General features: G+C 36.3%; 1 protein-coding gene across 19 annotated transcripts in view; it reads left to right on the top strand.

Moving 5' to 3' along the window:
• Positions 1-12,412, top strand: part of WDFY3 (WD repeat and FYVE domain containing 3) — a 364,899-nt gene that overhangs the window by 168,254 nt on the left and 184,233 nt on the right. For 16 of the 19 annotated variants that reach the window (XM_016423066.2, XM_056803219.1, XM_056803214.1 and 13 more), the window contains 2 exons: positions 6,186-6,643; positions 8,680-8,763. In XM_016423066.2, the coding sequence (XP_016278552.1) occupies positions 6,186-6,643; positions 8,680-8,763 (542 nt within the window). The remainder of the gene's footprint in view (positions 1-6,185; positions 6,644-8,679; positions 8,764-12,412) is intronic. The other 3 variants (XM_056803225.1, XM_056803228.1, XM_056803217.1) reach the window with 1 other exon arrangement.

Here is a 12,412-nt window from a genome sequence, read left to right as displayed (position 1 = left end):
AAGAATGAGTGTCCCAAACCAACAGGGGCAGTGCTCTCTCACTTCAGGATGGTTCTGACCTTGACTATTGGGGTTTGCCTCTCATGTATTGGCTTTGTTTACTTTCTTGTTACGATTTTGTATGTTGGTCTGCTATTGACTGCTCTCTTTTTCATACATCACTTTGTAAAAGTCTTTCCACCTTTCTCTTACTATTTCATATTTCTTCATTCTTGAGAGTACAGTCACATTCTATTGCATTGCCAAAATTATTCATGCTTACTTGTTTTTCAACTTTTTGTGATCTCAGACAATGGTACCATGAGCAATTTTTTGTAGGTTGCTTTCTCTGTTGTCTGATGTTCTTAGGATATAGTTTATTATATATTTTCTTTGAGTAATTCCAAAATACTTGAAACAATTAACAGCTTCAGGACAGTGAATTACTGCTGCTACTGTCCCCATGTTCTTGTAACAATGGTCCTAAACATTATGTTGTGACAACTCTCAGTGCTGGTTGGGAATAACATCACAGGGGATGAGAGAATGATCTTTTTCCATCTATAAAAATGGATATAATGAAATATTGTTGATTTCTTTTTTAAAGGAGAAAATTTTAATGTTAAACTAAAATTACTTTCTTAGAGATGTACCCATTTAATCTTTTTATTCTTTCAGTTAAATTTTCATCTGTGATGAGTTTGATATTCTATCTTCTAGCTTGAATAGAAAAGAGAAAAATGACAAACTGAAATAATTGCTAACTTTATTTAGCACTATGAAAGTTTGGGGATATGTTTTACATATATTTTCTCAGTTAATCCTCACAGCAACTTGGTGAGGTAGGTGCTATTATTATCCTCATTTTTTCCAGATTAGGAAACTGAGGCAGAATGTGATTAGGGGATTTGTTCAAGGTCACACATTTAGTGATTTTCTGGAGAAGGATCTCAGCTAAGTTAGTGCTTTATCTACTATGGTACTTTGTACCTCAAGCAAGATTAATTTCGGTTTGGATCATTTCTAGAAAAATGAACAAGTACAGATTAATATCAACATTTAGCAATATTTAAAAATTTGGGGAAACTTCTCAACAACAATTTAAGCAGGAAAGAGGAATATCTGTTTTTTAAGAGGTTGTAGAATCCGAATTTTCCAGTCATGTTTGAGTTTGGAAAATTAAGTGGTCTAGACATGCAACCTGGGTACATTAATTTCTAGAGGTCACAGTGCTGTACATTAGTAGCTCAAAGGCACCTTGAAAGTCATGTCATCCAAACCCTTCATTTTATAGATTAGGAAACTGAGGAAACTTAGGGAAGGGAAGTGATTATTCCAAGGTCACACAAGAAGTACAAGTTAGAGGTATGATTTGAAATGTGTCCAATCCAGCATTCTTTCCTCTCTTGTTACAAGGTTCTAGAGGAAGGACTCCAGCACAATAGATGAATGCTTTCTGGATTCATGGGAAGATATAGAATGAGAAGCCATGGAAATTTTGAATTCCATAGGTGTAATTACACTGATGATATCCATCAAAGTAGCATAAAATAGCAAACCAAGGTTTGACAGGTTCTAGGCAGATTGGCACCAAGCAAGAGGCAATTAGTAGTTCTGGGCACATCTTTGATGGTGTAATAGATAATAATGAGGGGGTATATTTGATGGTTAATGATAACTAACAGATCAGGCAGTTATCTATTTTTGCCTACCCTCCCTTCCTCCCGTTTCCTCCCTCTCTCAGCCTCCCTCTTCATCCTCTTCAGCTTCCCTCCCCCTTGTCTTCTTCTTCCTACTAAATCACTCAGGTTGAGTTTTTAGTGTCTCAAATGAAAATACCTTTCTCTTCTTTATCTTAAGTAAGGGTTTATTTGAGGAAGACAGGGAAAGATGGAGAATGGAGGTAAGAGGGTTTAGGATTTCCCTATACTACAGGTTGGCCTCCAGTTGGACGATATTGGGCTAGAGATCAACTTAAGAGGAATGATTGATAGGTCTGGCAGTTCAGTCACCATCATAACTGAGCAAGCCAAAGAGATTATCCTACTCCAAGATAAATCAGCTCCTCCTTCCTGGTATATGACAACCAACAGAACTCAGGTTCAGAGTCCAGCCACAATTGGCTTTGCTTCAAACTGCATTTCCCGGTAACATTCCAAGTGAATCCTTCTTTTGATTGACAGGTCACCACTCAGTCCCTGCTTCTTTCTTTTGCATGCTTTCCTAATTCCTCTTTCACAATGAATGATGCTGAATTTTATGTATATCTGGGAGTGTCTTCAAATCATTTACAGCTCTTTTAATGTCATTAGAAACAGTAACCATGTGCTTTGCTTTTCTGCTACAGTCATTTTGTTGCAGGGAATTGAAATTTTGTTTCTTTGAATCTGTCACTAGCTCCTGTTTGAGTTTATGTGAATTTTCCTGACTTTTTCTTTTACAAAATTCAATCCCTGTGCCCAGTCTACATTGAAAAAAATTTTCTAAGTATGTTTTGACTTGTTTTCTACTTTTTTCATGAGTGGTAACTATACAGTTTCTCTCTAAGTCTCCTATCTCAGTCTGTATTTGAGCAATGATGTTTTTAATTTCTTCATCGTTTTTTTTTCCACTTGTCTCTGCCTGTCATTTGGTTTGCACTTCTCAGCACTCGCAGATTCAATTTCTTGCATCTCCTTTTCATTGTCCCTTTTCTGTTTTCTCTTTAGTTTTATAGCAGTCTGTCTTTTACTACTTTCCAATTATCTATCTCCATGCACTAAACTAAATACACCATAATCCTGGCTTCATAATTCTCTCCTACCCATTTCTGCATATTTGGGCTTAGTCCCTGCATTTATAGCTTCTCTCATTTCCTGAAGATTTGCTGCTTGTTGACTTGATTTTAGAGAGCAGTGGTTACAACATGTAGGTTTCTGTTTGTTATAAATTCCTTGTGTGTTCTTATTGTTATTATTAACCTCATACTTCTTGAGAAAACAGTCTTTGATTAGGTGTCCAGTTTTATGACAGAAAAACATTGGTCTTTCTCTGAATTTTTCTTTGTTGATAAACAGGTTTTGTGTGTGTTCTAACTGTGTCTAAAATTTTGATTTCCTGTATCTCTTTGTCCTTCAGATTTTGCTCTGATTCATGCAATTTATGTTTTAATTCAGATGACTGTCTATTCTGATCTGTGTGACTATCAAATATGTATGATGAGGAGTCTCTCAGCTCTGTCAAATTTACTGCATCATGTGTTGGAAAGTAATGTTTGAAGAAATTCCTAAGGTGTAGTGTGCATCCTTTCAGAAATTGTCTCCTAACATGGGCCACAGACTCATCCGTATCTTTCTCTATGCCCATGATAGTTTCAGCTGTCTCAGAAAGGCTGAATGTTCTCCCTTCTCTTGCCCCATATTATCAAATTTTCCCCAAGCATTTGGTTTAGAGCAACACATCTTAATGGCTTGGAGCAAGTCCTCTCTGCATTTTCTCAGATAGGTCATGCTAATAGGATTAGAGAAGTCAAAGTCCTCTCTTTGCTCCTCTGTTGGCCAGCTTGTCGGGGTACTTTCTGATCTTGTTCTATCAGTAAATTGGCGATGTTCGTGGGGGGCTAAAAAGTTATGCCAGAAGAAATTCAAAATTGTCAAAAGTGGGTTCAAAAATATGGAAAGCACATTTTAATTCTTTATCAGATCTATGGGACTCAGATATGAACTTTGGAAAACTTTTCTTTATGGCATCTAATTCTTGAGTAGTAAATTGCTTATGAACTTTGAAGTGCAACACTCTAACTGAATCAGAGATCTTAGTAATATCTTTTAGATTTTTCCGCCTCTTTGTTTGCCATAGTGTCCTTGTCATTGTCATTTCCCTGTGCACCTGACTTTGTTTTCTTGGCCTTTAAGAATTCCTCAAACATGTTCTTCACCAATATTTCCAGATTGGTATCAATTATTATGATCTGTGCTGTCTTTGGAATTACACATCTATAAATGCTCTTCAGGTAGGTCATAGTTTGTATTGCAGCCATAACAATAATGTAAATTTGTGTCAGTATTTGCCATAGTATGGTGTCTTTTTGAAAAGGCATGTTTAATATGAACATTGTAGTGTTAGTTATATACCCCATAGAATCTACAATCATAGTTGTCATTGTAATACACAGGCTATTGTATTTCCAATATCCTGCAATTGCTGCCAACATTACCATCCCACAGATAATGTGCTTAAACATTTTGTCTACCTATTGGCTTTTTATATATTATATGAGAGTACAGTCTGCTTAGGATTGTGAATACAGTCTGTTCAGGGTGCCAAATTATAATAGGGATTATTTGAGTGATAAATGATAACTAAAGACCAGATCTGCTAATCTCCTCCCTTCCTCCCTTCACCCTCCGTTCTTCCATGTCCAGTTGATTCCTCTGTTGGTCTCTCTAAATCAACTCAAGGTGAGTTTTATAATGTCTCAAATAAAATACTCTTTCTCTTCTTTAAGATTAAGTAAGGGGTTTATTGGGGAAGAAGGGAAAGATAAGGAAATGGAAAGAAAGAGGGTTTGGGGTTTCCCTAACACTAGACTAATTCCTAGGTTGGAGGATGGTGGAATATAGTTCAGATTGGGAAAATTGTTTAACAGGTCTGGAAATTCAGTCACTGTAGTACAGCAGAGAAATCAAAGAGAGCTGGACTTTTGTCCTTCTTTCTGTCCCCAAGCCAAGAGATCCTTCTTCCTTTCTGTCTTCAAGGCAAAAAGGTCAAGATTTTCAGTTTGTCAGATCCTTCTCAACGGTCTTTCCTGGTCACCATTCCAATTAGAATGTTCTCCTTGAGTGACAGCTCAGGAGTTTCAGCTATCGTATCTCTGTTGCAGACTTCTCCATTTTCTGTCTTCCACAACATTATACATGTTATACAGATTCTGCCTCCAATATCTCTTTTGAATCTATTGTCTCCACATTCCTACTGCTAAGGCTTAGTTCAAATCCTCATTGTATATTTCTTTAGATAATTATATTGCTCTCAGTTCTTGTCCTTGTCTAAATTCTTCTTTCAAATCATCTTGCACATCAGTGCTGGATTATCCTTGTCTTAGAGAAGCTTCCTTTGCTAAAAATATTCAGTAATGTCTTATTTAGTCTTATCTTCTTACATTTATGTTTTTCAGCAAGATATTCTCAGTCTTCCATAATATACACTCAGCCAAAATTTTCAGTCTCATACTATTAGAACATGTTTCGTGCACTGCGACTGAAATTATTATATATTTTTTGCTATTCTTCAAGTAACACCTTGTGTCCTTCTGACTCTTTGCTTTGCCTCATATGCGTCTGCCCTTACTTCCATTGCCTTCCCAAGATCTTCTCAGAAACCCTTCTGAAGCCCCCAGATCAGATGTTAGTTTTTTATCCTATAGACCTCTTGCATACTTTTGGAATTCTCCGTTGCCCCTTGCCCTTATAGACTATTTTTTTGGTTGCTTACTTGTAGTACTGAACTTTGAATCAAGGATGCTTGAGTTCAAATTCTTCTCAAGACTTATCTGACATTGGACAAATTACATAGCCTCTCACAATCTTTTTGTTCTCTCATCTGTAAAATGGTGATGATAATTAATGTAGCACTTAATCTCTCAAGATTTGTTGTGACAATCCTATGGGATTAAAATCCCATGGGATTTTTTTTTTAATTTTAATTTTTTATTATTATTATTACTTGCTGCTCAGGCGAGCAGCCTTCTCTGATATTTATTTACAGGGTGTAAGTCCTCAGCTCTTTACATTCCACAGTTAGACCTTAAGATATGCTAGTTTTTAAGACAATTGTTTAAGAGACTTTTAAAGCTCTGAGTGGTTATAGTACGGGGAGAGAGGAGTCTGATTCTCTATGGAAATGTACAACGTGATGGGCCGGCTGGAGAATGAGGCTCGAGCCTGAATACAAAAGGAAACAAGGTTGCTGGGGACTCACAGACTGAAAGCACTTTGCACATCTCAAAGTGCTATATATATAAACTTTAGCTCTTATTGGCAGGGATAGTGCCTTGAATGCAAGGAATCGTTTTATCTTTAGATCACCACATAATTTGTCTTTAGGGGTTCAAGTCAATATTTGTTGAATTGAAACTAGAAGGAGAATTCCTTAGTTTGTCACATGATGTTGCTCCTTTTCATTTCTGTATTTCATGGTGGTATTTTTATATTTTTGTATTTTTGCAGGCCCTCCTCTCAGTTCTACGAGAGAGTCATCGCACAAGAACGGTTTTTAGGAAAGTTGGAGGATTTGTCTACATTACATCTTTGCTTGTCGCCATGGAAAGATCCTTGAGCTGTCCACCCAAGAATGGCTGGGAGAAAGTGAATCAGAATCAAGTCTTTGAACTTCTTCACACTGTTTTCTGCACACTGACTGCAGCTATGCGTTATGAACCTGCCAACTCTCATTTCTTCAAAACTGAGATCCAGTATGAGAAACTGGCAGATGCTGTACGATTTCTTGGCTGCTTTTCAGATTTAAGGAAGATAAGCCCCTTAAACGTTTTCCCCTCAAATACCCAGCCATTTCAGCGACTCCTAGAAGATGATTTAACATCTGTCGATTCTGTCTCGCCCACATTACGGCACTGCAGTAAACTCTTTATTTATCTCTACAAAGTAGCCACAGATTCCTTTGAGAGGTATGAGTCTACTTTCTTCCAGGAAATTGACTATTGAGAGTGCATAGCCTATATACATTTTGATACCTTTAAGCAATCATCATTTATTTTAATCTTTTTAGGATTTATATCCCACCTTCTTTCAAAAGCAGACCAACTTCACAGTCTACCTTTCTGGTAAATGTGCCTGGTGTTTTGATGTCACTTGGTATCCAGTAGAGTGCCCCTCACCTCCCCCAGGTGCGGGTCACAGTCTTTCCCTCTTAGGTAGTTTCAGAGCTACTGTGGCCAACCAAACCCTTCCACACCTGGGAGCCAGCCCTCTCCTGGTGAGCTTCTTAGGACTTAATTAGATTGGGCCTCAGGCAGCAGCCAGACACACAATCTGCCCCCACTCTTGAATTTAAAGGCTTTGTAACTTTTATTACAGGAGTTTTTACTTTGTTGACCGAGTTTCCAAGAGCTTAGTCCCGCTTCTGAACTCATGGTGGGGCATCATATTAGGAATTTAATTGAAGGTCAGTTTTAAAAAATTGCAAACTCTCTGATTATCCTAGTATAATGTCCATAAACCCAGGTATGTGTAGTTAATAACATTGTACTCCCAAGAACTAATGAACATTATTTGCTCTTAGCATATTATTTAGTATTAGATTTTTAAATTTTCTTTTATTCTCATAAGAATGGATGAAACTAGAAGGCTATGAGTGTGAAATAATATATATGCATATATATATTATTGGGTCACTAGGAGAGGATAGGAAGAAGGGGACATGAAAACAAGAGATAAAATTATTTTTAAATGGTGAATCATATTTCAACTTAATCATTCTTATTGGCAGATGGAAAATGATTTTAAAAATTAATCTATTTCTCTTTTTTCATTTTAATATCTTATTAAAATGAGATGCTAAATGCCTGTTATACTTTGAAAAATTATATCAAATTATATCAAAAATATATGTTCTGAGAAGAATGTTAAATTTAAAGGTTATAGGTTTAATAGTTATAATTATATAACTATAATAGATATAATAATTATAAAATACTTTAAAATATTCCAGTTCTTAACTTGTCTCTCTAGTTAAGATCTCTTAAAAATAACAAAAAGAATGACATTGCTACTTTTTCTAACTATTTATTACCATCTGCCAAATGGTTATTATGGTTTTATTATCAAAATAAAGGAACCATCTTATTATTCTTTATATAATAAGTATGAGATAATCTTGATAAATGTCCTCATTTTGAACATAGATTTGTTAGCTAATTATCTAGTTACAGTTCCTAGTGGAAACTGTAATGACTTTTTTATATTAATTCACTTTGGAAATCTTCATAATTAGTTCTAAGATAAAGATGAACCTTTAAACTGTTTAGTCTAAATTTGTTAATAACCCAGTTATGGCAAAATTACCATGTCAGTTTTTCTTTTTTTTTTTTTCACTTAAAAATACAGAAATGCCTTTGATTTAAAGATAAGAGTCATGAATCAAATGTATTTTTGAGAAAATAATTCATCTGTTGTTGACTTTGTGTTTAGGACACTGTTGTGCATTTACCTACTACATTGTACTTCGTGCTCAGATTTGACCTCCTTTTTTCTTAATTTTTCCCTTCTCCTTGATAAGATTCCTTATTTATTAGGATGATTTGGGAAAAGGAGAATTTAGACTTGATAGATTCTGGCATAGTAAGTAGAGAGTGGGACGAAACATCCAGGGACAATTTGCCAATCTCCTTTGGTAATCCTTACAAGGAGCTCTCTATATTGATGAAATTAAAGGTCTGATTAAATATAATACTCACAATAACAAATGGAAAATATGGTAGGTACAGTGCACTTGCTCTGTGCAACAGACATCTGTCTGTGCCATGTATGCCTTCCCTTTCCATGTGGTGTGTGTGTGTATTATAGTAATGTTCTTTGTCGTTCTTGTTGAGTGTTGAAAGTGGATTTTATTAAGCTTTTACTGGTATTTTTGTACACTAACCTCAGACTTCTTATGCCATTTTCTAACCCCTCTAAACCCCCATGTCTGTTTTGTTACCTGTAGTCATGCAGAACAGATCCCTCCTTGCCTGACAAATGAGTCTTCTCTCCCCTCTCCTTGGGGTACGCCAGCTGTGTCGAGGAAAAGGTACTGACCATATAAGAAAAGAGAGCCTTGCTTGGCTCCTTCTCTGTGCTCACTTTTGTGTTAGCATGATATAGTTTTGTCTTGCCTCATAATGCTCTTGACTCTAAAGGACTTGCTACTTTTCTCATTTTTAGCCTCTTAAATTCTTTTCCACTTTTCCACTTGTAAAACAAGTGGTTCTCCTGTTCTTCGGAAACTGAAATGTTCTGTATATGAAATGCAGTCATTTGGGAATATGAAGAATTGTTTAGATAAACTTGAATTTTATTTGGGGGGCAGCCATGTTTTGTTGGAAGTGAATAAGGAATTGGAACTTAGCATGCATTTGAATTATTAAAGCACCCTTTGTCGCCCTCTTTCTTTGAAAGTATGTGTGTTTATGTAGAAAGAAAGCAGCATCACAGTCATATGCACTAAAGGTGGGCTGGGAAATCTTGGCATTTACTCATTACTTTGTTAGACTTGGGAATCGAGTTTGTTAGGCTAAACTGTGGAAAATGAACAAATGCTATCCAAATATGGAAGTCAATTTCTGAAATGAATTCAAGTTTTTAACTTTCCAGCCCAGTTATGTTTGATGTCTTTCTTTAAAATATTGGTCCAGATTGTACATAAAGCTTGGAAAATTGAGTTGAAGGATAAATAAGTAATTAATTAAGGGTATATTTGAAGCATATTTAGGTCAGCTAGGTATTACAATGGATAGAATGCTGAAGCTGAAGTCAGTAAGGCTATCTTCCTGAGTTCAAATCTGGCCTCAGATACTAGTTGTGTGATATTGGGGTACATTACTGTTTGCCTCAGTTTCTGCATTCTGGCAAATGAGCTGGATAAGGAAATAGCAAACAACTTCAGGATCTTTGCCAAGAAAACCTCAGATGGGATCATGAAGAGTCAGACATAATTGAAAAATGACTGAAAAATTCAAAGCCTTTAAAAGAGAAAAAATAAACCATAGGCATCACAGCTTAATCGTAGAAATAGCGTGCTTTCTTCATGCCCAAATTTAAGGTTCCTAGGTTTTAATGCTATTATTTTTACATGAAAAGAAATACCTTTCCCCCCAGGAGTCTTGGAGTTGTCTAATACTTCCCTTTAGTCTCCTTTATAATTTCCAAGCTTTATAGTATGATGTAAATTTGAAAAGTGAGTCAGGTTTATGATAGCTAAGTGATCTTCCGTTATCATAATGGAAGATTAGGAGAAGAAAGCAATTTTAATGGAGGCTTGTATTTAGCCTGTTTGTTGACTATTGCCAACATAGATAATGCTTTTCTATTTTTCATTTTGTTACTTTGTCTCAGTCTTAGTTTTATTCCTTTCCATTGATATATATGAGAAGACAGGAATGACCTAAGAAGTAAAATAAAGGTTGAATTAAAATATAGTCATTACAAGCTCAATTAATGAGTAGGAGCCATATACCACTAGGGCTTATTTAGGTGTGGTGTTTTTTTGTTTTTTTTTAAACCCTTACCTTCCATCTTGGAATGAATACTGTGTATTGGTTCCAAGACAGAAGAGTGGGAAGGAATAGGCAATAGGGGTTAAGTGACTTGCCCAGGATCACACAGCTGGGAAGTTTTTGAGGCCAGATTTGAACCTAGAACTTCCCATCTCTAGGCCTGACTCTCAATCCACTGAGCTACCCAGCTTCTCTCTTATTTATGTGTTTTGAGAGGCAGTGTGATATATTATTAGATAGAGCCACACACAATACCTCTTCCCATCCTCACCCAATCCCTACCATAATATAGTGGCAGCCTGCTTTATCATAAATAAATTAAGCCTTAAAATTAGTGGAGCACATCTTCTATTCAGCATCTCCTTTCCCAATCTGAGAACTCTACTCCCTTAGATCTTTTAGCAGTCACAGTAATTTTTCTTGTGCTCATTTTTTCTCCATGACTTCCATGTCTCTTCTTCAAACCCCAAGTATAACTTATTTTGGTTAAATCTAATCAATTAGCCCCTGAAACTTTTCCACTTTCCATCCCAAACAAAGGTCAAGAAAGAAATGGTCTTTGTGATTTCAAATCTTTAGCCATATTATCTGATTTGACACCCTCAGACAAGACTTAGTTTCTGACCTAGGCTTACTTCTCGAACTCTTGCCCAACCTCTGGCCATGAGAATAACGCCATGCTACCTTTACATCCTTAATGTGTGCTTCTCTCATATACTTGCTGTTCTAACCCAGCTATACTCTTGGATATTCCTATATCCTGTCCTGACTTTTCCTGCTGGTAGTCCTTACTTAGAACATGCTGTTCCTTGTACTGGGAATGATTTCCCCACTATCTTTGCTGTCTGAAATCCTTCCCATTCTTCAAAGCTCGGCTTACGTGATCAATCAGCAAAGTGATGAGGATTCTTTCTCTCCCTCCTCCTATCCCCAAACAAACAACATTCTCTTTTATTTTTTGCTATGGGTCCAGTTTGTACCAAAATGAATGTGGCAGTGAGGCTCAGAAGGTATATTGGAATTAGGTTTTGAAGTGCTTTAAGTGCAAATAAAGGTGTTTGTATTTGATCTTAAAAGTAATCAGGAGCTACTGGAGTTGATTAAGCATGAGTACATTTATGCTGTAGAAATAGCACCTTGGTAATTGTATGGAAAAAGACTTTGTGTTCAGAGGCCAGTTCCTTCATGAAATTTTCCTTATCCCTTCAGTTATTTCTGATTTTTCTTTCCTTAAATATCTCATATAACAATGAACCAACTTTTCCTATTTACTTATTGTATAGCTTATTTTATATTTATCTGTACATTTGTCTTATCTTTCTATCAGATTTAGAAGTATTGTTTTCATCTTAATTAGTCTTAGTGTCTCCAATACTTACCACAGTGTAATATATCTTAAAACTATTTGATAAATTGGGGGCAGCTGGGTAGTCCAGTGGATTGAGAGCCATTCCTAGAGACGGGAGGTCCTAGGTTCAAATCTGGCCTCAGCCACTTCCCAGCTGTGTGACCCTGGGCAAGTTACTTAACCCCCATTGCCTAGCCCTTACCACTCTTCTGCCTTGGAGCCAATACACAGTATTGACTCCAAGACAGAAGGTAAGGGTTTAAAAAAACAAAACAAAACTATTTGATAAATTGCATTGTTCATTCTCTTTTTTTGTCTATAGTCTTATTTGGCTTAAGGCCTCCCTTAACAAATGATTCATCTCCTGTTTAAAGGATAGCATTTGCTAAGAGTGTTGTAGCAGGGACTGTCTCAGATATGGGTGGAATTAGGTAGCATTCCTTCCATTACTGAAATGTTCTGTCACAGAGTGATGAATTTGGAGTGAGGAAGGACCTGGGTTCAGATTTTGACTCAGGCACTTGATAGTTCTGTGAGCGTGGGTAAATAACTGAAACTCTCACATTAGATCCTACATCTGGAATGTGTAATAAAAATACTTGGAGCCCTCATCAAACTGAAATGTATGTCAAGTACTTGGTGAACTTGAAAGCACTGAACAAATGTGAAACCTTATTAGGAAAGGCTTTATCTTAGTCTCAGTGTCATCATCTGTAAGATGGAGATAATCATATCTATAGCATTTACCACACAGGATTGTTCTGTGTATCAAACCTTGCCAGCCTTACAGTACTGTTTGCTTTTGGTTCTCCTATAGATTTGTTCCTAGTGAGATG

This window comes from Monodelphis domestica, chromosome 6 (genome assembly GCF_027887165.1).
Source record: "Monodelphis domestica isolate mMonDom1 chromosome 6, mMonDom1.pri, whole genome shotgun sequence".
NCBI lineage: Eukaryota > Metazoa > Chordata > Mammalia > Didelphimorphia > Didelphidae > Monodelphis > Monodelphis domestica.
Note: the sequence above shows the minus strand (reverse complement) of the source record. Positions and strands in the feature narration are given on the sequence as shown.